Source organism: Vicia villosa, linkage group LG5, assembly GCF_029867415.1.
Source record: "Vicia villosa cultivar HV-30 ecotype Madison, WI linkage group LG5, Vvil1.0, whole genome shotgun sequence".
Lineage (NCBI taxonomy): Eukaryota > Viridiplantae > Streptophyta > Magnoliopsida > Fabales > Fabaceae > Vicia > Vicia villosa.
In genome coordinates this window covers 74,372,471-74,399,970 of record NC_081184.1, presented here as the reverse complement: position 1 = coordinate 74,399,970, position 27,500 = coordinate 74,372,471, and the positions used below count along the sequence as shown (strand labels likewise).

Below are 27,500 nucleotides of genomic sequence, written 5' to 3'. Positions count from 1 at the left end.
GAGATTGTCGAATGGTCGACAAAAGATTCTGTTGGGGCATCAGGTGGGATTCTCACTATGTGGAAGAAGAGTATTGTTATCCCTCTTTTCAGCTTCACTTCTGAGGGGTCTTTAGGTCTATATGCAAGTTATAAGGGTCAGGTATGTTTTTTTGTAAATGTCTACTCCTCGTGTTCGCTTGAGTTGAAACGAAAATTATGGGCTGATTTACTAGCGTTGAAGAGCAAATTGGGGGAGGGTTGGTGGTGTCTGGGTGGTGATTTCAACACTACAAGAGATAAGAAAGAGAGGATAGGGAATGCAGCGGCTTACATGACTACTGATATGGCGGAGTTCAACGGATTTATTGATCTTATGGAAGTGGCTGATGTTCCAACTCTGGGTGGAAGGTTCACTTGGTCCAACAAAGAGGGGAATGCTAGAAGCAGGCTGGACAAATTTCTTTTGTCTGATGAACTGATTAATAACTGGAATACTGTGGGTCAGGCCTTGGGTACAAAGGACATATCAGATCATTCGCCCATTTGGCTTAAATCTCATGAGGTCAATTGGGGTCTGAAACCCTTCAGAGTCAATAGTTGCTGATTTGAGCATGATGAGTTTTTGAATTTCGCGGAGACATCTTGGCGTAGTCTTACTGTGGCAGGAAAACAAGCTTATGCACTAAAGGAGAAACTTAAAATTCTTAAGGGCATGCTGAGGAAGTGGAACAAGGAAACCTTTGGATGGTTAGGTCTCAAAGTGGAGGAGGCTTCGAATAAAATTAATAGTTCAGAGTTATGTCCAATCAATGATGATGAGATCAATAACAGAGACCGTTACGAAAGTATGAAGCAGGCATCTGATGAGTTTTGGAAACATCTTAGTCTTAAAGAGAGTTTACTGAGACAGAAATCTAGACAAATGTGGCTCTTGGAGGGAGATCAAAACACTAAATTCTTTCATGCCGCTATAAGGGAAAGGAGAAGGAATAATAACATTGTTTCTCTTATCGGCTCCAATGGAGGCAGAATCGAAGATGTTGAAGGTATTCGTGGGGAGGTTTTGAGGACCTTTAAACTCAGGTTTGAAGAACCAATCAAGTTCAGACCCAATCTGCCTGGTTTGACAGTTAAGAGGTTAACTCTCGAGGACAATACCTTATTGGTCTCAGAGTTTACGCGTGAAGAGGTTCGGGCAGCGGTTTGGGACTCTAATGGGGAGAAAAGTCCTGGACCTGATGGGTTTAATTTCAAGTTCATTCAAGAATGCTGGGGTTTTTTAGAGGATGACATTTTCAGGTTCGCTACGGAGTTTCACAGGTCTGCAGTGTTGCCCAAAGCCATAACAGCGTCCTTTCTAGCATTGATCCCAAAAAACTTCAATCCACAGGGGCTTAGCGAATATCGTCCTATCTGTCTCGTGGGCTGTCTGTATAAGATTATTTCTAAGATTTTGGCAAATAGAGTTAAGAAGGTTCTGGCTTCGATTATCTCTCATTCGCAATCAGCATTTGTACCCGGCAGGCAGATTCTTGACGGAGTTTTGGCTTTAAATGAAGTTATAGATCACGCATCGAAGGAAAAGAGAGAATGCTTTATTTTCAAAGCTGACTTCCAACAGGCTTACGACTGCGTTAATTGGGATTTCTTGAGATCTTTGTTCCGGAGTTTTGGGTTCTGCCGCAAATGGTGTGATTGGATGGAGGCGTGTATCTTCAAAAGCTCCATGTCCATTCTAGTCAACGGATGTCCAACGTCAGACTTCTGGGCGGAGAGAGGACTCAGGCAGGGAGACCCCCTCTCTCCTTTCCTCTTTACCTTGGTGGCGGAAATTCTGGCTGGATTGGTTAACAGAGCGATGGAACGAGGGAGTTTTGAGGGTTACAAAATAAGTGATGACTTAGAGGTAAGCATGCTGCAGTTCGCCGATGACACGGTTCTGTTGGGGAGTGGTTCCTGGGATAATCTAAGGAGTATTAAATCCATCTTTAGGGGCTTTGAACTAATTTCTGGATTGAAGGTTAATTTTTGCAAAAGCAAGATCATTGGGGTGAATATTAAAGAAGAATTCATGGAGGGAGCTTCACATTTTCTTTGTTGCTGTAGGGATCAGCTTCCTTTTAAGTTCTTAGGTATTACCGTTGGCAACAATCCTAGAAGATGCGATTCATGGAAACAAGTGGTTCTTTCTCTCAAGCAAAAATTGTCAAATTGGAAGGGGCGGTTCCTATCGTTAGGAGGAAGAGTCACACTGTTGAATTCTGTTTTGTCCAGTATCCCCATTTACACGATGTCCTTTTATCGTGCTCCAGTTAAAGTAATTAAGGAGATTATACAAATTCAGAACAGGTTTCTATGGTGTGGGAGAGAGGACAAGAGATGTGTTAGCTGGGTTAGCTGGAATAATACGTGCAAGCCGAATGAGGAGGGTGGTTTGGGTGTTAAACATATTGGCATTTTTAATAGAGCTTTACTTTGCAAATGGAAGTGGCGTATTTTAACAGAAGATGGAACTCTTTGGAAACGCATGCTGGTCAACAGATATGGTGATGTGAATAGTGCTGTTTTACTGGGTTATGAGTCTAAGGCTATCAAAAAGGCTTCTACATGGTGGAAGGATATCATACACATCAGCAGGGACAAAACTAATCTTTTTGACTGTTTTGCAGGTGGTCTGAACGGTAGTCTAGGCAACGGTAATCACATCCTTTTTTGGTTTAGTAGGTGGCTCGGAGGTTCCCCGCTCAAAGACAATTTCCCCGTCATCTTCAACTTGTCTAAAGCGCCTGTGGGGAAGGTTAATGAGATGGGACGGTGGCGTGCAGACTCATGGGAGTGGGATTTCAAAATCGAAGCCGACGATGTTTTGAATAATCCAGTGGCAGCGATCGAGGCGTTAGATTTGATGGAACTATTAACAGATCACAAACCTTTGGTTGATGGAGTGGACACATTTAGATGGTGGCCCAGTCATGACGGTTTGTTTTTTGTCAAAAGTTGCTATAATGTACTACGTGATAAACAACAAGAGGAAATGTTGGATGTTAACTCAATTAGGATGCTGAAGCAATTATGGTCTTCCAAGGTCCCTTCCAAACTCAAAGTCTTCGGCTGGAGATTTGTTCTTAACCATCTTCCCACGAAAGATCAGTTGGCAAAGAGAAACATCATTCATTCCGATTCCGATAAGGTTTGTCATTTCTGCGGTATTGTTGAGGAAGACCGGGACCATCTTTTTTTCTCGTGCAATATTGCTAAGATCTTGTGGCAGTGTATCTATATGTGGTTGGATGTGAAGATGCTGGATAATCTGCAGGGGATTGACCATTTCTTTGCCTTCTGTAAAGCGCTAGAGGGGAGGATCACTTGTAAACAAAGAACAATGCTTTGGTTAGCCGTGATGTGGTCCGTATGGATAGCTAGAAACAACTCTATATTTAACAGTGTCGTGACAGCTTTAGATGATATTGTTGGAAACATTAAATTACTGTCTTGGTCGTGGCTTCCAATAGGCAAAAAGGGAGTGAAATGTCCCTTGTGGTATAATTGGTTTCATGCACCCATAGACTGTTTTTCTTCTGCTTGATTGTATACTGTCTGAGTACTATTTGTACTCCTTTTCAATATATATTTTGCTTATCAAAAAAAAAAATTTTACTTTAATTTGTAACTGCTTTCAACTCATCTATAAACTGCCACCATAAATAAAGAGGAAGGAAAATGAAATTGCATTATAGAAGTTACACAATAGGCTGGAGAATTTGAAAACGGTACAACCTTCTCTAATACCATTATGTTATCTCCTTTCCTCTCATTTACATGTCTTTGATTTTTTTTCCTCTTTACATTCAAAACATACTTCACAGAACAAACCTAGAGAGATCAAATTGGTGAGTGAGTTGGTGAGCCCGACTCAATTCCAATTATTATAGTTGAATGGATTGTCTTTTGAAGCAATGGTGGAGTTATTGGAAATCAAGGTTATGCAATTTGAGAGTTATAATTAGGCTTTAAAATATGTGAGGGAGAGAGAGATTTACTTTTACCATGCTAAAGAAATGTTGTTTATTAAATAGGTTGAATACAAACACACAATTACCATCTTTCATATCTATAAAATTCTGGGTTGGTTTTTTTAATAGTTTCAATTTTATTCTTTAGTTTATTTATTTGATAATATTATTTTTTACACATATTTAATGAAAAATTAAATTATTATATAAAAATGTATATCATAAAATTTATTACATAAATAATTTAAATAAGATAAATATTAAATAAAAAATATGATTATATTTTGACGCTGTGCACATTAAAAAAAGCGGAAAAACGGGCACGAGAGTGCCCGTTTGAACGCTAGTAAGCCTATAATCGAAAAGAACTCGTGCCCGTTTGAACGCTAGTAAGCCTATAATCGAAAAGAAGCCAAATAATCTCATCCGTTTGATTAATGAGCATTGAAATTTGAAAATAGAAGAAAAAGAAAATAAATTGTTAATATAATTGCAATATAATTCAGATTGTAACAATTAGTTAGTACAATATAAAATCAAAATGAAATAACTACTTGCATCATTTAAAAATTAATTTAACATCTATCGTGAGCAAGATAACAAGTCAAGCAGTCTAGTTCAAATTCCCTCTCCACACTCCCGCATAGAACATATCACCCAATTTCCCTCTCCTTCTCCATTTCCATAACTTCTCTGTTCCTATCTTCTCCACTTGCGCAAAACTTTCCAAAAACACGTACCATTATCCCAATCACACACTCTCTTTATCCCTTCCTCTTTTATCTTTCTTGCTCATGCATAACTAACCACCATGTATACATCAACACCTCCTCTTCCCAGACCAACCAATCCTAACAAACTCTTTTCTAGAACCTTCTCCGCTTCTCCTCCTTCTCTTACTGCTCGCACTTCTCGATCATTCTTTTGTTCCTTTTCTCGCCTCAACCGCCGTCTCCATTGTAATTCTCCTCTCACTCTTCGTCCTCAGATCAGAGCCGTCGCTCCCGCCGTAGAAAGTTTCCACCGCAAAATCGCTACCACAGGTAGGTTACTAGGTTACTTCAATAATCATCACCGTTCGTTTTAATTGAGCCGTGGTTTACTCATTTTTCCATTTCGCGTTGGTATTGATACTGATATGTTGATATGTTGACATGGATAATAATTTAAAAAAATTGAATAAAGTAAACTTAATCAATAGTGACGATTTAACACGGACACACTTTTTTTTTAGAGGTGGCCATGTTACAGAGACTAAAAGTCTTTAAACTATTGTTTCATTCAACTACTTAACCTTTAGCCAGACTAAGTAGTTAGATGAAATAATAGTTTTATGGATCTTTTTAGATTACTTTTATAGTTGTTTGGGACTAAATTGATTAGAGAGTGATAATTTACGGACCAAATTGACTTTTTATTCGTATTTGATGTGCAGTTAAGTTTCTAATATTCGGTTGTGACTTTTATGTTGTGATTCGTTATTGCAGCCACTGAAAATCCCTTCAAGGGAAACTTGGCAAGTCTTCCTAAGCCGGGTGGTGGCGAGTTTGGAAAATTCTATAGTCTTCCTTCACTCAATGATCCAAGAATTGGTGAGTTTCCTAACTTGGTTTGGCATCTATGAATTCTGACACTACATGATATCCAGACACGATATTGACACATAGATACTGGTAGTAATCATGAAAATGGAAGTTATTGAATTTAAACACGTGTGCTACAACGAATACACATTGCCTTCAATTCGAAATTTCCATAACTTGGCTTGGCATCTATGAATTCATGGCATAACACAGTACACCAGATAAAATATTGACACGTAGGCACCAATAGTAATATGGAAAATGGAAAATGGAAATTATTGAATGTAAACACGTGTGCAACAACGAATATGCATCGCCTTCAATTCGAAGTGTCTGTACCTTGGCATGTTATATTTCATGGCTTAAACCATGTTATTTATTACTTATATATTATATTTAATAGAATAGGAGTATTGGTTAAAGCATGTCAAAATTTTAATTTTCTATGAAATTTGTGATTTCATATTAATATTGTCCATTACAGAAGATTACTTTCATTAATGTATGATGTATTAAATTACTGTTGATATCAACTTTATGTATGCATAACAGACAGGTTACCATACTCGATTAGAATTCTCCTTGAATCCGCCATTCGCAATTGCGATAACTTCCAAGTCACTAAAGAAGATGTTGAAAAGATTATTGATTGGGAAAACACATCTACTAAGCAAGTTGAGATTCCTTTCAAGCCTGCACGTGTTCTCTTGCAGGTAAATTGTCAACTTCTGAAATCTAGATTCAGTGAAATATTTATATTACTCAAGTGTAATATGTTATCTTCATTTGAAAACTTCCTTTGTCTCCTCAGGATTTTACTGGAGTGCCAGCTGTTGTCGATTTGGCGTGTATGCGAGACGCTATGAATAAGCTTGGCAGTGATTCAAACAAAATCAATCCTCTGGTATTCATCTATCTCATCACATGTTGTTCTTTATGGATGAATTCATTGACGACACTGGCCAAACGGTTCATTTTTTTCATATTTACTTTTGTATTATGACATCATTGTTTGTTATGCACAATACAAAAGTGCTTTTAAATCTCGTGTTTTTCTTAGATAGAAGTTAGCTACTTGAAATATACACCAATTTTGCCATCTTAACTAAGTATCTGGAAATAGTGTTTCATTTGAAAACTATTTACTATTGCTAATGTGTTTAGCTTTCATGGCTAACTGAAATAACCATTGGTGAGGTTTGAACTTTTTTTACTTAGTGAATTAAAGTTCGTTCGTCAATGTTTGAATAATTACCAACATTAAGTTTGGTAACTAACTTCATTTTCAATAGTTGAAAGGTTCTTGGAGCACGTAAAACGTAGTCTTAGAAATATTTTCCTTTTTGGTAGGTTCCTGTTGATCTCGTCGTTGACCATTCAGTTCAAGTTGATGTGGCAAGGTCAGAAAATGCAGTGCAGGCTAATATGGAACTTGAATTCCAGAGAAACAAGGAGAGATTTGCTTTTCTTAAATGGGGATCAACAGCATTCCGTAACATGCTCGTTGTTCCTCCTGGTTCAGGTATCGTGCATCAGGTAAGTTTGGAAGTATACATACAAAATGAGTGTGTGGTAGTTAAATGTCTTTTTCGTTGTAAATATTAGGGACTTGTGATGTGATGTTTTGAGTTCCAGGTCAATCTTGAATATCTTGGACGAGTAGTTTTCAACAATGAGGGCTTACTCTATCCTGATAGTGTGGTTGGGACTGATTCACATACAACTATGATAGATGGGCTTGGTGTTGCTGGATGGGGTGTTGGAGGTATTGAAGCTGAGGCAGCAATGCTCGGTCAGGTACATCACCTTCTTAGTTTTTATTTTGAATATACACATGTATATCTTGAATGTTCTATCCAAAACACCAATGATTAATGATAGTCCATGGCATATTTATCTCTTTAGAAGTATTTTTTTTTTTTGTAAATGAGCATGTGTTGTAGTTAAAATATAATGTGATGATTTCAATGCCGTGTACTATAATTCTTGCAGCCAATGAGCATGGTTTTGCCTGGAGTTGTTGGATTCAAGCTAACTGGAAAACTGAGCAATGGTGTTACAGCAACTGATTTGGTTCTAACTGTGACACAAATTCTTAGAAAGCATGGTGTTGTAGGGAAGTTTGTTGAATTTTATGGTAATTTAATACTTGACTCTCAAGGCCTACTACTAAATATTTGCTTTCTCCATTTTTCATCTTAGGATGACTGTCCTTACTAACAGTTTTCATGGTTTCATTCAATAGGTGATGGTATGAGTAAATTATCTTTAGCTGACAGAGCAACTATTGCTAACATGTCTCCTGAATATGGTGCCACCATGGGCTTCTTCCCTGTGGATCACGTTACATTACAATATCTCAAGCTGACCGGGAGAAGTGATGAGACTGTAAGTGCGGTCAACTCATCTACTATTAGCTATGGGATGCCCATAGAATAGAACTATTTGACCTGTATTTTGTATGATCACAGGTAGCGATGATAGAGTCTTATCTCAGGGCAAACAGACTGTTTGTTGACTATAATGAGGTATGTTAGTATATTGCAGTTTCCCTAGACACCCTTTTTGACAAAATGACATGTATATATGTCGTGAGTATAAAATGCTAATTTCTTTTCCATGATATCAGCCACAACAAGATAGGGTATATTCATCATATCTTGAATTAAACCTGTCCGACGTAGAACCATGTATCTCAGGACCAAAGAGGTAAGGTCCCTGGTCTCTTACATTCTCCTGTCTGTTGATGTATTTTTTAATCAATTTCCATCCTATGAGTATTATCAACCTAATAATGCATACTGAATGGTATTCTTTCCAGACCCCATGACCGTGTTCCTTTGAAAGAAATGAAAGCCGACTGGCATGCATGTCTTGATAACAAAGTTGGATTTAAGGTTATTAATACCGTGACATTCAATTTCCCCCCTCATGTTTTGGTGTTGTGTGAAGAAAATATGATTCTGTACTCTGTTACCTGAATTAGCTGTTGTTTGTCAGTTTTAAACAAAATTGCTAAGTATATGTTTTGTCAGTTTTTGTTATAGTATGCAGATTTGGTTAATATCTAGTATCAGTTTCAGTACTTGTCTGCTGTACCATACCAACAAATAGTATTATTTAATCGTTCATGGTTGATGACCTAGGTTTTTCGTAGTTGGAACTATTGCATCCGACACATTGCTTAATTTTTTTTTTTTGTGGAACGTCAGACCATCAAACATCAATATATTTTTAATATGTTCATTCTAATTGTTTGAAGTGTAGACCTTTTACTTGCAGATATAGTATCTTTCGCAAGAACCTTTAGAATATATAATATATAAGGTTCATTTTTATATTTGTGTTACTTCTGTCTGCCTGTTTCGTCAACATACTCAACTCCTGAAGTGGCAGTGCTATAGTACTGATATAATTACCACCGTCGTTTATGTCATTCACTTTTAACTTATATTTATCAAATTGTTGGTGATTTTCATCTTCTATGAGCGTCAAGCTATTTGATTTCTTTTGTATATATACTCATCCGATCTTTGAGAAATTAAAATTTTTTCTTTATTCTTAACATTTTTCATTCTACTATTTTTTCTAGACTCTCTCCTGGTACCTTATTAATAGCAAAGTTGTCAAGGGCACTATTTAATGTGATTATGCTTGTTTTTTCATTATTGGTATGCAGAAGTGGAGTCATCCTTGTTTCATAGACTGTTGCTTTATCAGAACCTTAGATGAGTATAAGATGCTAATGTATGCTTTATTTAAATGTAGGGATTTGCTATACCAAAAGAGGCACAGGGAAAAGTTGTGAAATTTGACTTTCATGGGCAGCCAGCAGAGCTCAAGCATGGTAGTGTAGTGATTGCTGCAATCACAAGCTGTACAAATACATCAAACCCAAGTGTTATGCTTGGGGCTGGCCTTGTTGCAAAAAAGGCTCATGAGCTCGGTTTGCAGGTTAGTATAACAATGTTACGTTTCTCCTCTGTGGTGTTTGTTTTTGCTTCCATTAATAAACAGGACGGATTGTTTCGCTTATCCGTGGTACTTTTCTTTTTTTAATTTAATCATTGTTGTTTTTTTTCACTATTTTGCCAGGTCAAGCCTTGGGTTAAAACAAGTCTTGCTCCAGGCTCTGGAGTTGCTACTAAATATCTACTCCAGAGGTATTTTGTAATTACCCAAATTCCACTACTGTTTATATCATCGTGTGTTTCTTTCCAGTCTGTACATTTAAGGAAACTTCAATCTAAATTTGTATTTGTTTCTACTTTATGACAGTGGACTGCAAAAGTATCTGAATGAACAAGGTTTTCATATTGTTGGATTTGGCTGTACAACGTGCATTGGCAATTCAGGGGATCTGAATGAATCTGTTGCTTCTGCCATCTCAGATAATGGTCATATTTTTCAGAACAAAATGCTATTTATTTGAACTGAATCATAATTTTTTTAAACATAAATATCCTCCTAGACATATTCTGCTTTATATTTTTGCCTTATTGATTTTTTGTTTGTTTTCCGGATCCAGACATTGTAGCAGCTGCTGTGTTGTCTGGGAACCGTAATTTTGAGGGTCGAGTCCATCCCTTGACAAGAGCTAATTATCTGGCCTCACCTCCTCTGGTTGTTGCTTATGCTCTTGCTGGCACGGTACGTGTGTCTAATTCACATTTCAGATTCGTTTCTCCATTCTTTTTGCTTCTTTCATAGTATGATCTGATTTTCATCTGTTTCTGTAAAAGGTAATAGTTGTCTGACTCATTTGTTGGAACAAAACAGACAAATATAAAGTTGTTGGAGGTTAATAAAAGACATTGGTATTGGTGTTAGTTACATAATCTTCATATGTTTGCAATTTGCATGAATCAGCAGCCTTAAGTCATGTGTAAGCGATGTGGGTATATATGCCACTGGCTATGGGATCATTTCCTTTCTCAAATTTTACATACCAAATAATTCCTTTATCTATTCTAGTAATCTTTTATAAACTCATTTGGGATCCTAGTTTTGGATTCTGATTCAGGCCGTCATAATTGCGCATGTCTGTATATGGAACAATAAACACTAATATTTTGGTCTTCTCTTTGTATACGGAATATAGTTTCAAAATTTTTTCCTGACAGAGAATGTGTTATCATCGACTAACATGATTATGAATGTTCTACTGACTATCGAGTCTAAGCTTTATTTATAGCCTTCTTTAGTTGATAGGGTGCATATTATATTTATTTTCTGACAGGGTTTTTGAAATTTAAGTTTGAACGATATTAAGATCTACAATGTTATAATTTCATCAAGTTTCTTTCGGTAAAATTTCCAGGTTGACATTGATTTTGAGAAGGAGCCAATTGGGACGGGGAAGGATGGCAAGAATGTCTACCTGAGGGATATTTGGCCATCTACTGAAGAAATTGCAGAGGTGAGTGACACCTAAATTGCTCATTACATGTAATTTTGGTTTAAATATTTGCCAATGCATGCCGTATGCCGAAAATAACTTTGGGTGACTTTATTTGTAGACTGTTCAATCTAGTGTGTTACCTGACATGTTCAGGAGTACATATGAGTCTATCACAAAGGGCAACCCTATGTGGAACCAACTACAAGTTCCAGCTGATACTCTCTACTCTTGGGACTCCGACTCGACATATATTCATGAGCCTCCATACTTCAAGAACATGACCATGGATCCTCCCGGATCTCATGGTGTGAAAGATGCCTATTGCCTGCTAAACTTTGGTGACAGTATAACCACTGATCATATTTCTCCAGCTGGAAGCATTAACAAGGACAGTCCTGCTGCCAAATACCTCCTAGAGCGTGGGGTTGAACGCAAAGACTTTAATTCTTATGGAAGCCGTCGTGGCAATGATGAGGTGATGGCGAGAGGAACCTTTGCCAACATTCGCCTTGTTAACAAGCTCTTAAACGGGGAAGTTGGCCCTAGAACAGTTCACATTCCAACTGGGGAGAAGCTTTTTGTGTACGATGCAGCTATGGTGAGTTATGCCCTACTCAAGTATGTCATGTTATTTGTTTACCATTTCGAACTTTTGAGTGTCTTTTTGACAAACTGATATTTTCAATTACTATCTTTACTGAACCTGTTTGCTTCTGTGGGTGTATCAACATCAAGCAAAGCTTGATAATCTGACCTATGGCAAGGACATATGGACATTATATGTTGATTTAGATGGACACTCCATTTTCCTCACCCCCAAAAAATAAGAATTGGTAGATAGTATTGCGCCTAAGAACGTTGTTTGTAATAATTAGTTTATTTCAGCTGTGTTAAGTTTCTAATCTCCTGTTCTCTTTTATCAGAGATACAAGGCTTCAGGACAAGACACCATTGTTCTAGCTGGAGCTGAATATGGCAGTGGAAGTTCTAGAGATTGGGCGGCCAAAGGTCCAATGTTATTGGTGAGTTCCTTTACGAGTTGTGATCAGTTGGGTTTTTTATTTGATTTTCTTAAATTATAAAGGTCAATTTCTTGGGTATGATACATTTACATTTCAACAGGGAGTCAAAGCTGTGATAGCTAAAAGTTTTGAGAGAATTCATCGCAGTAACTTGGTAGGAATGGGTATCATTCCTCTTTGCTACAAACCCGGGGAGGATGCAGACACATTGGGATTGACTGGTCATGAATGTTATACAATTGACCTTCCAAGTAAAATCAGTGAGATCAAGCCTGGCCAAGATGTCAAAGTCACAACTGATAGTGGGAAATCTTTCACCTGCATTGCACGCTTTGACACCGAGGTAATTTAAGCTTTTCACCAATTATAGTGTTTGTTACCGATGAACCTAGCTGCTCCTAAACATGCTTTGTTATAACCTGTTTTTTACCATTGGTTTGTGCTTGATATTCAGGTGGAACTTGCATACTTCAACCACGGAGGAATTCTTCCATATGTCATACGTAACCTCATTAAACAGTGAAAGCTGTTGATGGAAAACTTCATGGTTGTCTTCGGAAGCTGTGCGAGTTATAAAATGTCACGATTTCAAACAGACAGGAAAAGATCTTTTTAAGTGAAGTAAATTTTGACACTTTCATAGTATTTATCAATTAGGCTCATACTACTTTGACTGTAGATTTCAGTTTTATTGTGCAATGTATATATGTACCTATTGAAATTGGGAACAAATTCTATAAAGTATAAACTGATGTGAACCCTTGCGATTACTGGTGGCATTTGTTTGCGGAAGTACCCGGTGGTAAATATCAAGAAACAGGTTCAATAACTTTTGTGATAGTAAAATTGAATTTGAATTATCATCAAAGATGGAATTGGTTAGAAATAAAGGAATGCATGATTATATACTATATATTTCATAGAGTTTATTTTAAAAATAATTATGTAATCTCATTTATTTTCACTCGATTAATCATAATATTTCACGGAAATTCTAATCTATCATCAGTTACCCGTTTTGTACGTAATAGTTCTTGAGAATGTGTTTGACTTATATCTTTTAGTTTTAATAGCAACGACAATTTGACTCATATCTTATAAATAACGAAAAAAAAAATATTTACAACGAGTAAAGTGAAAATCTGTAAAATGGATATGAATACGGGCATATACACATTTAAATAAGCGGGTATGAGTGCGGATACAAGTATCTTACTATCCACTCATTACCCATTTAAATAAGCGGGTATGAGTGTGCACATAAGTATTTTACTACTCACTCCGCCTCATACCCACACTACATATTTATATAATGTCATTATTTATTTCTTAATTCAACAATAATATCCATAATTTTTTTTAATACTGTTTAAAAAATTTGAAATTATATGATTTTTGTAATTAATCGATTTAATTTTACTACAAACGCGAATAAACGGGTACGAGTACGAGTATTGAGATACCCATAAGATACTAGTACAAATATGAATATAGGAGCACACGCTGGTATGAATTAGGGTAATTTTTTTTTAAATTGCGGATATAAAAACGGGTATTATAGTTCCCTGCCCATTGTCATTCCCATGTTAAAAAGAAAAATTGTTTTGGATTGACCCAATAGCTAGGCATGGCCCAACCCACTCCTGCTCTCTGGACGATCCAATAAGCCTTGACCTAATCCCCTAAGGGCAAGAGGAACGTCACCGCCTCGACACTACCGACGGGCTCACTCCCCGAGCATGTCGAGGACAGCTAACCAATGTTGCATCCAAATCGGCCTCGCGCCCGCGACAAGGCACACATCCTGCTCCCCGTCGAGGAGCAGGATCACCTCTAGGGATGTCAACGGGGCAGATATTGTTCGGAGGATGCTTCTCCACTCCCCGCCCCGTCCCCAAATTTAGTCCCCATCCCCATCCCCAATCCCCGTCACGGGGGAATATTTCCCTCCATCCCCATCCCCACAGATCCCCACGGATATCCACGGAGATCGAATCTTAAGAAAATTTCTACACTTTCTGATCAAAACTATGACACTAGTATTTTATTTTTTTTCTGTATTTTTTAAAACGCATATATTGTCATCTTTATTTTCTAATACATTGTAAAATTATATAATTATATAATATATAAAATATATAAATTAACATATATCTTCGGAGTCGGGGAATCCACGGGGACGGAGGATACTTTTCCAATCCCCGCCCCAAACTGTTATCGGGGAAACTTTTCCCTCCATCCCCATCCCCACGGGGAAAAAAATCCCCAACTTCGGATCTCCGCACAGATATTCCCCACAGGGATCCCCATTAACAGATGCAATTGACATCCCTAATCACCTCTGCTTGTCAAACCTCCCTGCCGACCAGAGTTGTCCTTCTTCTCGACTAACGGCTAGTTTCGGGCAGCCTCATAGGATTCCTAAACATACTCTTAGAATCCTGTCAGTCTCGCGTTTTAGGCCTAGATCTATGATCCAGCCCAACACGTAAACCAATAGCCAAGCGCTGGGGGACAATATAAAAATACTCTCATTTGAGAGGGTTACGTGACACATTTTTAAAACTCTTGAAACACTCTCACGTATTTGTGCTCCTACTGACTTGCTCGTCGGAGTGCCTTACAGGTACACCTTTTTCCTCCTCTTCATCAGCACCATGCAAACGTCTTTGACCCACTTTCTATTTTCGATCACCCTCCGGATCAGTGGCTCCGTCTGCGGGGAACCTTTCTATCCCCCGTCTTTTTCTCCCCATCACACAAAGACCAAAACAATTCTTACCAATCACACCATAGCCAGTCTTGACGTCGATCATGATGTTCATACCGCTGCTCTCTCTCCCGAGCACAAATCTAGCTTAGGCTTCGTCAACCCTTTCTTGGATGACGCAGTCCCCGGGAAAAGAGATGGCGCCACCGTGTCTCCATCTTTTGAAGATGATCCCGACCCTGGAAACCAGAACATTAAACCCAACCGTTCCAAGAAACGCCAAGAAAGCGTGTAATATCCCAATTCTACCCACAATATTTAATTCAAGGGAAAATACCCTTTTTGGTCCCTTATGTTAATCTCGGGGTTCATTTTGGTCCCTTAACTTCAAAAAGTGTCATATTGGTCCCTTAACTCTTCAAAATGTGTCATTTTAGTCCTTTTTGTCATATTAGCGACTGATTTAGCGACCAATTTTTGAGTTTTTCTGTCGCTAATGTAACAAAAAGGACTAAAATGACACCTTTTGAAGAGTTAAGGGACCAATATGACACTTTTTTAAGTTAAGGGACCAAAATGAACCCCGAGGTTAACATAAGGGACTAAAAAAAGTATTTTGCCTTAATTCAATGATCAGAGTATAATAATAAAAACAAGAGAATAGGATGTCACATTTACTTCATAACAGCAAAACATGCTCAAATTAAAACATATAAATACATAACACGCATATGGATGAACCAACATAAATACTCAAATCATGGTCTTCAAACTTCAATTTAATACTACAACGGAAATAAAATTATAATTCTTCCAACTTACTCAACTTCATACAAATCAATAAACAACTTACACAAAACGAGAGTTTACATGTTTTCTCAAAATTCCTCAAGAATATCAATAATCAAATAAAACTATCATAAACAATCAAACGTTCATCTCCCGGTGTTACGTATCAGAGCATGACACTGACTCTATCGAATCTCAACTAATCTTCGTTCACCACTAGTGTAGATAAGGGATTTAACACCAATTTTTTAGAGATTTAACACCTGGTTTTTTCGGTGTTGTTGGCGCCGGTATTGTAAGTATGATTTTGACACCGATTTTAAAAAAAGTTTGGTAAATTGATTTAACATCGGTGATAAAATGGTGTTATAAGTGTTACATATAAGTATTAAAACTAACATTCAACACCTTTTTTATCCTTCAAAAAGGTGTAAACACTTATAAATTATACCTACTTTTTTTAAAACTGTTGTTAAAGTTTAATGGAGAATAGTTTGATTAAAAACTAACTTATGACACCTATTTTTACCTACAAAAATATGTAGAACATAAATATCATACCAATTTTCTCCAAAATTAGGTGTTAAAAGTTTAACGAAGTGTTATTTGGTTAGAAACCAACCTTTCACACCTATTTTTTTTCCTTAAATTGAATGTATAAACTTTTTTTATAATGTTTGTATAACATATATATGACACTTGTTCTTTATTAAAGTTGGTGTTATAAATGACATCGAATGTGATTTAATTTTAATTAAACCATCAACAAATAGTATTCTCTAAAATGAATGTGAAAAAATATATAACATAATTGCTTAATCTTAAATTAAGTTGAGATTAATATTAAATCAAGTTCAGGTCATATATGGCACCGATAAATTTTTTATTATTGCTTCAATTGAACAAAATTGCCACTGTATATAAAATTGCCACTGTATACAACTTTTATATCTTTTTTTTAAATAAAATAGGTATGACATCAATAATTTTAATGTTATTTCTCTACTAGTGCAATGCGGATCACCTGCACGTTCTCAGTATAAGGTAACGGCGAAACAAAAGAAAGGGTGAGATATCTATCAATATAAATAAGATTATGATAGACAATATATTAGGGTTCGAATCATAGAAATTACCACACCGCGACATATATGTCACAAATCACGTCACATCATTATTTCAACCAAAACGGTTCAATTCACAACACGCAAGTCACACAAATTCATAGTCATGCGAAACAGAATGAGACTCTAACAAATGCACATGCATGTGGTATCCAGGGCTTCAGCCCCATCGCCAATTGCCAGTTATCAGAGGCATTCAAACAGGCATAAGCCTTCGTCACTATTTTGCCAATCCAAGCCGTCAAAAAAATGCAATAGTATGCGCCCGATGAATGCAACATCACATACATAAAATCAACAAAATTAGTCGCGAGGCATACGCCTATATCACAGTTAATTAAGAATAATCGGTGACAATTCGTCATCACATTATTTCCCGCACTTCACAATATTCACAAAAATAGTCGCATCGCAACGTCACTGGCCATAGGCCTACAACTTAGTATCAACACATCGCAACAACAAATCAACGACAATAAATCAACAACAAAAATAATTCAACCAAAACAATCGACACGCGTTCCGAAATTATTCGGACAATTCTCGTTCTAAACCGGTTAATTCGTTTTATCGGTTAAAATCACTAATACTCCTATTTGATACTATTTCATCAATTATTATTATTAATCCCAGTCCCAGTTATTAGAAGTCGTTTCTGCTACCACAAATCTGTTACAAGTCATCATTCCTACTGTCACTAAGTAGTTTCGTTGGTCCAATCCTTTTTAGTATCTTTCCGCTACTCCCTGCTACGTCATTGTTCGCCTCCATTCAGTCTAGCACATATTCTGCCAAGTATACATCCACTCTGCTATTGATTGTTTCTGTTCTACTGTTAGCATTCATATTGGTATTTATACTTAATCCTCTATATTGTGAAAAACGATGTCAAGAACAAAGTATAATAGGAATTAGGGAAGATGAGAAGAACACAAGAATTGGTTATAACAACTATTCTTTTACTTTCTCATAAAACAAGATTACAAGTTTAAAAGAATAACAAATAACCTCTCTCACCCTAAATTAGGATTTGCAGCTTAGCAATGATGAGAGACTAGTATGCTATTTATAATAAAACCTAACATACTAACTAATGGGCTTTTTCAGCAAGGCCCATTACACAAGCCAACTTAATACACAAGCTAACTTAACAAATTAGGGTTTAAACACTAAAACCTAATTTAACATGCTAACAACCATAGCATCTTCGACATCTACATGCTAGACCCATCTTCGACTACAGCATGCACACTTCGACACCAGCATGTGAACAACCTTCAACTTCATGCTTAACTCTGTCGAACTGTCGAACCAAGAAAATACCTTTCGACCATACTAGAGTTCGATCCAATATCTCACAAATCTCCACCTTGGACCTAACTCTACAACGTCAAGGGAACAAACTAGATTTCTTCATGCAGCTTTATCAACTGCATACAGTGGAAAAACTTGCAACTCGGCAATGTCTTGGTGATCATATCAGCAACATTGTCTTCAGTCGAAATCTTCAGCACTTGGACTTCTCCACGCTCGATTACTCCTCTGATGAAATGAAGCCTCACATCAATGTGCTTAGTTCGCTCATGATAGGCTGAATTCTTCGACAGGTGTATTGCACTCTGACTATCACATTTAACAGTGATACCTCGTCCTTGAAGTTTCAGCTCCTTTGCAAAACCTTCAAGCCATAATGCTTCTTTCACAGCTTCAGTTAGAGCAATATACTCCGCTTCAGTGGTTGATAGAGCAACAACCTTCTGAAGTGTTGCTTTCCAACTAATTGCAGTTCCAAACGTAATGAAAACATATCCAGAAATAGATTTTCTGGAATCCATACAACCTGCATAATCAAAGTCGACATATCCTTCTATTACTGCTTTACTATCTTCACCCAAGGCTCCACCATAAATTAGGACTCTATTCAGAGACCCATTTATGTACCTTAAAATCCACTTCAATGCTTGCCAATGAGCCTTTCCAGGATTCGCCATGTACCTGCTTACAAGACTTACTACATATGCTATGTCGGGTCTAGTACAGACCATAGCATACATCAAAGAACCAACTATATTAGCATACGGAATGCTATTCATATAGGCTCTTTCAACATCAGTACTGGGACACTGATCAATACTCAGCTTGAATTGAGGGTTTGTTGGAGTCACAACTGGCTTTGAATTCGACATACCAAACTTTTTGAGAATCTTTCGTAGATATGCCTCTTGAGATAAGCATAACTTCGACTTCTTTCTATCTCTTCGAATGTCAATTCCAAGAATCTTGGAAGCAGCTCCTAGATCCTTCATATCGAACTCCTTATTGAGTTCAGCCTTCACCCTTGTCACATCTTCAATATTGTTGCTTGCTATGAGAATATCATCCACATAAAGCAACAAAATAACAAATGAATTACCAGGTCGAAATTTGAAGTAGACGCAGTGGTCGAGCTGACTTCTAATGAAACTTATGTGTGCCATGAACTTGTCGAATCTCCTATTCCACTGTCGAGGAGATTGTTTCAGCCTATACAAAAATCTCTTTAACTTGCACACACAATCTTCCTTCCCCTTTTTGACATACCCTTCAGGTTGCCTCATCAAGATCATTTCATCTAGATCACCATACAAGAATGCAGTCTTCACATCCATCTGTTCCAGTTCAAGATCGAACTGTGCCACCATGGCAAGCAACATTCGAATGGACCTATGCTTCACAACAGGAGAAAACACATCATTGAAGTCGATACCTTCTTTCTGAGTGAAACCCCTTGCAACTAACCTTACCTTGTATCTTTTCGACGTCACTCCTTCAATTCCTTCCTTAACTTTGAAAATCCATTTACAGCCGACTAACCTTGCCCCAGCAGGTTTCTTGATCAGTTCCCAAGTATGATTATCATGAAGAGATTTCATCTCATCATCCATGGCCTTCAGCCATTCAGTCTTATTTCGACTCCTCATAACTTCCTCGTAGTCTCTAGATTCTTCGTCTAGAACTTCACTTGCAGAGATTAAGGCATAAGCTATAAGATCCGCATACCCAAGCCTCTGAGGTGCCTTTATGACTCTTCTCGACCTATCTCTCGACAATAGGTAGTCATCTTCAGTTTCCTCAACTTCCTCAGCATCTTCTGCTTCTTCTTCGACTTCATTAGGGATATGCAATTCAGCATCAACATGCTCCATCTTAACAGGAATCTCTACGTGTTCCAGCTCTTCGTCAGATGTATCTGTACTTCGACCAACATCATCAATTTTCTTAAAAGCCATTTTAGCTTCATTGAATACTACATCTCGACTGGTGATACACCTCCCGTGACCTGGCTCTAGGCACCATAGCCTATAAGCTTTGACTCCTTCAGGGTATCCCATGAACATGCATTTCAGAGCTCTAGGTTCGACCTTGTCTTGCCTAATGTGAGCATAGGCTACGCAGCCAAATACTCTCAGTTTGTCGAGATCTGGTGGATGTCCCGACCAAACTTCTTCAGGTGTCTTCATATCTAACACTGTCGAAGGACATCTGTTTATCAGATATGTTGCTGTCGAAACAGCCTCAGCCCAGAACACCTTCTTTAACCCCGCACAAGTCAACATGCTTCTGACTCTCTCCAAAATAGTTCGATTAAACCTTTCAGCCAAACCATTTTGCTGTGGAGTACCTGCAGTAGTTCTATGCCTTGCAATACCAGAGGCAGCACAAAAACTATCGAATGCCTCATTGTAAAATTCAAGGCCATTGTTGGTTTTCAACCTCTTGACCTTTCTGCCAGTCTGATTTTCAACCAGAGTCTTCCAACTTTTGAAATTCTCAAAAGTTTCATCCTTAGTCTTCTGGATGAATACCCATAATTTTCTGGAATAATCATCTACTATGGATAGAAAATACCTTGCTCCTGAATGTGATGGACACCTTGCAGGCCCCCAAAGATCAGCATGGATGTAATCAAGGGATCCATGTGTTCTTTGTTTGCCTTTGTTGAACTTCACTCTGCAAGATTTTCCAAGTACACAGGGTTCACAAAACTTCAACTTTTCGACTTTGTCTCCACCAAGCAGATTTTGTTTCCCTAATTCGACCAGACCCCTTTCACTGACATGGCCCAATCTCATGTGCCAGATTTCTGTCTTCGACAAAGGTTTCGTGGATGCAACATTTGTCGATCCACTTACAACTTCAGCCTCAAGGGTATACAAGCCTTGTTTCTTCACGCCTCTCAAGACTTCCTTCGAACCCTTCATGACTCTTAGGATACTTTTCTCTCCTTTGAAAACATATCCTTTCTTGTCGAATTCACCAAGAGAAAGTAGATTTCTCTTCAAATCAGGAACATATCTGAATTCAGTCAACAACCTTATTGACTCATCATGGAGTTTGAACCTCACAGATCCAACACCTGCAATCTTGCAAGCCTTGTTGTTTCCCAGCAATACTGATCCACCATCTTGATCACATAATTCCTCGAACAAGTCTTTGTTTGGAGTCATGTGCCAAGTGCAACCTGAATCCATAATCCACTCTCTTCTCGAGTCACTGCTTGAAACCACAAGAACATCAGATGATTCGAAATCATCTTGAACAATGGTTGCATTGCCATTATCCTTACCTCCATGACCTTTCAGGCGTTCAGGGCACACCTTTCTTGTGTGACCCTCCTTCTTACAATGATAGCATCGAATGCTAGATGCTTCGCCACTGTAAGACTTCGACTGGCTTTTGCCCTTCTTCTTGTCAAACTTACCATCCTTTTGTAAGAGTATACAAGCCTTGTTTATGCTCCTTTTGTTCTTTCAAGTCCTTAGAATACAGGGCTAATTGAACTTCTTCAAAGGTCAGGGACTCCCTTCCATACGGGAGAGTTTCTTTGAAGTGAGCATGTGATCGAGGCAAAGAACACAATAGTAACAGTGCTTGATCTTCATCATCGATCTTCACATCAATATTTTCAAGAACAAGAATCAGCTTGTTGAACATATCCAACTGCTCAGCCAACACTTTGTCTTCAATCATCTTGAATGAATACAAAGCTTGTTTCAGGTAGAGTCGGTTTACCAGCGATTTGGTCATATACAAACTTTCAAGTTTCACCCGTAACCCTGATGTCGTCGTCTCCTTTGATACCTGTCGGAGAACCTTATCATCAAGGCTCAACAAAATTGCGCTGTGTGCTTTTTCGATCATATTCGTCTTATCTGCTGCCGTCAATTCTGCATTCATGGCTGTCTCTCCCTTCAACGCTTCCAAGCAACCCTGCTGAACCAGTAGGGCTTTCATCTTCAAGCGCCACAGACCGAAATCATTCACTCCGGTGAACTTTTCAATCTCATACTTTGTTGAAGGCATCTTCTCCATGCTCACCGCACCAATTTGTTGTGAAAAACGATGTCAAGAACAAAGTATAATAGAAATTAGGGAAGATGAGAAGAACACAAGAATTGGTTATAACAGCTATTCTTTTACTTTCTCATAAAACAAGATTTCAAGTTTACAAGAATAACAAATAACCTCTCTCACCCTAAATTAGGGTCTGCAGCTTAGCAATGATGAGAGACTAGTATGCTATTTATAATAAAACCTAACATACTAACTAATGGGCTTTTTCAGCAAGGCCCATTACACAAGCCAACTTAATACACAAGCTAACTTAACAAATTAGGGTTTAAACACTAAAACCTAATTTAACATGCTAACAACCCTAGCATCTTCGACATCTGCATGCTAGACCCATCTTCGACTACAGCATGCACACTTCGACACCAGCATGTGAACAACCTTCGACTTCATGCTTAACTCTATCGAACTGTCGAACCAAGAAAATACCTTTCGACCATACTAGAGTTCGATCCAATATCTCACACTCTAGTCTATTACAGAATGCCCTACTCATTCCTGCCAATAATCAACTCTACTAAATCAGATTTAAATTACCATGTCAATTATGTGCGGCGGGTTCTACCAATTTATCTATAATACTGATAATGCTTTAATTTGATGCTCTTTCGTTAGAAATTACTAGTTAATTGCTACAGTGTTACCCACTAAAGGAACTAAAAGTAATATTGATATGCTACAGTACCACCCATCAACTAAAGAAATACTAGGAAGGAAATTGGTGGCCCCCATCCTTAAGCATGCGGCGTTCGTCCCCTCCCTTTGATGCTTAGGGACGCCCGTCCCTCAAATCCATGGTATATGGGGCGCCCACCCCATGTTGGTGTGGCCCCCACCCTCACATTTTCATCTTATGGGGTGCCCACCCCTCCTGGTGTGGCCCCCGTCCCATATATTTTCATTTTTTTTAATTTTATTTTCTTCTTTAACCTGGGGCACCCATCCCTTAATGGTGGCCCCTGTCCCTTACAAATTTTCCTCCTCCTCCATTAACTTCTTCTTTTCCTAATTCTAAAAATTCATCTGTTGTTCTTCCATTCCACTAATTCATAGCATAATTTCCAGGATCGATTCACAGTTCATCAGCAATTTAACAATAATTTCATCAACGATTCGGTTAGACAGTAAATAAACATCGCATAATTATCAATCAATTTAAAACAAAGTGATAACACTTACAGAAGCATGAATTCAGCATAAGCATTTCATTACCAGAAACAATTTCTCATTAATTTCAAAATCACACAACAAACAACACAAAAACAAAGGGATAATTTTATCAACCCAAACCCCACATATTATCGATCATATTCCCAGCTATAGAGCTAGAACCCCACCCTTACTTTGGATTGGAGAACGCTCTACAATTATACCTCCGATTGAACTCCTAATTTTGCCTCTTTGAGCTTCTACGTGTTCCTCTTTCTCCAAAACCCTCATTCCTCTTTTGTTTTGCTTTTTCTGATAGATACTCAGTCTTCATACTACTACTTCTATTTGTTTTTGTTTTCTAATTAACTAATCCAATAATAATGATAATGATACTTTAGGACTCTAACGAGCCTAATTATCACACTCCCACTATACTACACACCACCACCAAAACAAGCCCAACAACATTACTATACTATTAATATTATCATTCTTAATAACCAACTAGTATTATTATTAACTATTAATATTATAATTTTCAGGCCGTCGTGTTTGCCATAATTTTCAGGCATGCATTATGCAATGGATGCGACTCAATGAATGCAACAATCACATACAACACAACAAAAATCTCATCACGAGGCATACGCCTATATCATTGCTATTACCAATTATTAGAGGTAATCATCATCACAAAAGGCATAAGCCTATAACGTCACTATAACACTGTCCATAGGCCTACAACATCATCACCGTAGCAACAACATAATCATAACGATAATATAATAATAATCACATCACCAACATCACAATATCAAAAACGTATTATTACAACAATATAACAACTATACCAACATCAACATAGAACAATTTTCAACAATAGATTCATTGACAGTAGAACAATTTCAGCAATATCAGAAACAACCACCACTAACAATCACACACCGTAACAATTTTACACAACCACAAACAGAGCCGATTATACAAACTCAATCCCACATACAATTTATCATAAATCCCATTATAGAGTCAGAACCCCACCCTTACCTTTTATTGGAGATTACTTGATCAGTGCATATTTATGCACATTCTCCTATATTTTTACTTAGGCATTTCTTTACTTTACCTTGGTTATTTTTCTATTTTAATGTGTTTTTATAATTTAGTTTATTTTTGCCTTTATTTGATTTTCGCACTCTATTTTCAGCATTAGCAGTCTGCACTAAAACGATCATAACTGGAGCTCCGGGAATCAGATTGATGCGTTCGAATAATCGCCGAGAAGCTAAGAGAAAGAGCTACATCTTTCATGTTGGAGTCAAAGGCAAATTCGAAATACATAGTTCCCAGAATTTCGTTGAAGTTTCAGTCATTAGAATACTTTGTTTTTGGGAAATTATTTTATGGGTTTGGGTTATGTTTTTGACCCAGTTTGAGTTAGTAGAGAAGAAAACCTTATTTTGTTTTATAAGGGTTAGCAACCGCTAGAATACTTGAGACCTTTTTTTTTGCCACAAATTTTACTTTTGGTTTCATGATTAGAATGAAGAACTAATTCCTGAAGGCAAATCCTGCTGCTTATGGGTTCCATTGCTTTGAGGTTATTCTAATACTAATTTAAATTCGATTTCTGTTCAATTCTTTTCTATGAAATCATTTTCTTAATTTAATTACAATTGTTTGCTTAATTCGATTGTTGTTCATAGGATAGAATTGATTAAATTCGATTGTATGCATGTTCCTAAATTTAATTGCATGTTATCGTTTGCTTAATTCGTTAACTCGTCATATTCTTAACCATTTGCTTAATTCGGTAAACAGGAACATAACTCGTATGATTTTGATAAGCGCTTGTCTGATTAATCTCATAATCGAATAGGATCGAAACCGTTTAGGGATTGGTGTTATTACAACCAATGATAAGTCGGAACCCGAATCAGTAGGATTAGTCGTTTAGCTTATTTTGATAATCACTTAATTTAATCTGTTTTATAAATTGATTCTAAAACCATAAACCCCCAATTTTATTTATATTAGTTAGTAACGAAACAAGAATCCTTGTGAGAACGATATCCGAGTTGTCGTTACCGTTACACTATATTTTCAAAATACTCGTTTTTGATCCGCGCACGACAGCGGATCATTACTCTATAATTCTACCGATCGAAGTCTTCTAGCCTTAGCTTTTAACCCTTGCCTCTTTTAGTTAGAATCAAAAGCTGAAAATTTTCCCAAATATGTAGCTACAGTGCGATGATGATATCTCGCAACTTAGACCTTATTTTAAAGATCCCAACGGTCAAAAGTTAGATATAGGTGTTTCAAACCCACCCTCTAAATTTGGCCAAGATCCAACGGTTAATGAATCGAGGATCTTCGATTTAGTGAAACTACTGCAAGAAAAACGGGAATGAGTTCCTCTCCTATTTTCTCTCTTCTCTACAACTTCCCATGAACAATTCCCCAAGACTTTTTTCCTTCCAATTAACCTAATCCCTATCTTAACTTAATTTTATTAAACCTATTGGGTCTAATATTCTCACCCCACCTTTTACTACCATCATCACTTAATTAAGTCCATATAATAAATCTAGTATTTCTTCAATACTATTTCTACAACTTAATCAATTAATTAATCGACTAATTAATCCTAACAACCCATGTCAACAATTCTCAACACTCCACAAATTCAACAATTAAATTCAAAATAATTTGAATATATTTAATTAAATACCGGGTGTTACAACTCTCCCCCATTTAGAATATTTTCGTCCTCGAAAATCCACTCGATACTACCACTTTTATCGTGAATTTCGCATCCAATTCTCTGATTCCCGAAGTCGCGTTTGGTAATAGGTTGATCAATACTTCCTCGACCTAACAACGGCTCATCATGATCTAAATCCAATACCTTCCCAACATAATTGTTTCTAACTTATCAATGACTTCAACAATATCGTGACATATCAACTTTCAAAGTAGTAACAACCATAACACACTCATACTTGAATGTACAACATCATACTATCATCTTAACAACATTGTCAACACCAAAATACACACGCAATTTCATTCCCATATGTCAATTACCAACGAAATACTAACAACTCTATTTACATCTTCGTATGTGTAATAACATCAACATAGCCTACATAATCAACTTCGTCACATTATGGAGTATTATTCCTCATTTACGGTACCCAACAACAACATCACGACAACGGGAACAAAATTACTATCACGTCAATCTAGTAGTATAACTCAACTAATAACCACACAACTCACCATTAACCAGCAACCAAAATAATATCCTTATAAAATAAGCAAACATCTATTAGTAAACATAGTGTTCTGACACAACATTCCTATATCAACAATCCACCAAATCAAATGTGTAGATAAAGACATATCATTCCCATATGCTCCTGGGATTCTTAATCCTTCACTTTTAAAGAATTGTACGCGCATAGTTGTCGCACGCTCGCGAAAATGAACAGAGTCGCCACCAATATATTTATCCCAAAGAAGGAAAGGAATATCGGAAAACCTAAGGATAAGAAAAGGTCTTTCGACCAGAGATAGGGTACGGGAGTCGGTTACGCGAGGGGAAGGTACTAGCACCCCTCACGCCCATCGTACTCGATGGTATCCACCTATGTTTGTTGCTATCTAAAGGGTATATAAATCTAAATCTTAATGCTAAGGGAATGCATGCAAATGAAAGAAAAGAAACACGGGGAAAATAAGGTTTATAAATAATTGTGCTCGCTTAGGCCCCGCGACCTAATGCCTACGTATCCTTTTCAGGAATCAGAGCGCCGTAGTTCGGCTCTTTAGTTTTTGTTTGTTTTTGTGTTTTTTAGTTGAACAGTTACATTCGCACTCCGCTGCTCGACCTCTGGAGTCTTAAGCTGGGAATGGAGCGGAAATAACGTGTCCGATTAGGAGGAAGAATGCCCTGAAGGCAAGAGAAAGAATGCCTCGGAGGCAAGAGAGAGAAGAGAGAAAATTGGTTTGTGTCTTTTAGGTGTAATTCCATGATGGACGAAAACCCACTACAAGGCTTCGCATCACTTCCTTACTTTGTTTAGGTCTGAGCCTTTATTAGATATTTTGAAATGTTTTTGGTTGGGTGTCTTTTAAGGGAAATTAATTTGTGACTTGAATCATGCCATAAAAAAGGAGTTTTTTGAATATTTAGAGAATGCACATCGAGGCCTACGCCGCAATCGTTTCCCTAAATGAAATACAGTTTTTTGAATAATTTAGAGAATGCACATCGAGGCCTACACCACAATCGTTTCTCTAAATGAAATACAATTTTTGAATATTTA

At 37.4% G+C, this 27,500-nt stretch overlaps 1 protein-coding gene across 1 annotated transcript; it reads left to right on the top strand.

Annotated features, from left to right (window-relative positions):
- Positions 1-4,579: 4,579 nt before the first annotated feature.
- Positions 4,580-12,770, top strand: LOC131601759 (aconitate hydratase, cytoplasmic). The gene is made up of 20 exons (XM_058873650.1): positions 4,580-5,037; positions 5,482-5,586; positions 6,130-6,290; positions 6,389-6,481; positions 6,928-7,113; positions 7,213-7,374; positions 7,570-7,714; positions 7,823-7,965; positions 8,049-8,105; positions 8,207-8,286; positions 8,399-8,474; positions 9,346-9,531; positions 9,673-9,740; positions 9,856-9,974; positions 10,106-10,227; positions 10,898-10,996; positions 11,097-11,576; positions 11,902-12,000; positions 12,101-12,343; positions 12,455-12,770. The coding sequence occupies exons 1-20, from the start codon at positions 4,806-4,808 to the stop codon at positions 12,521-12,523; spliced, it is 2,925 nt and encodes a 974-aa protein (XP_058729633.1). The 5' UTR covers positions 4,580-4,805; the 3' UTR covers positions 12,524-12,770.
- The last annotated feature ends 14,730 nt before the right edge of the window (positions 12,771-27,500 follow it).

What these genes read in the sequence shown, in the direction of transcription:
- LOC131601759 (XM_058873650.1), top strand. Translation starts at nt 4,806, where the DNA reads ATGTATACATCAACACCTCCTCTTCCCAGACCAACCAATCCTAACAAA. An exon ending in CCGGGAGAAGTGATGAGACT is followed by an intron (nt 7,966 to 8,048) that starts GTAAGTGCGGTC and finishes GTATGATCACAG; the next exon opens with GTAGCGATGATAGAGTCTTA. An exon ending in CTACTGAAGAAATTGCAGAG is followed by an intron (nt 10,997 to 11,096) that starts GTGAGTGACACC and finishes CTTTATTTGTAG; the next exon opens with ACTGTTCAATCTAGTGTGTT.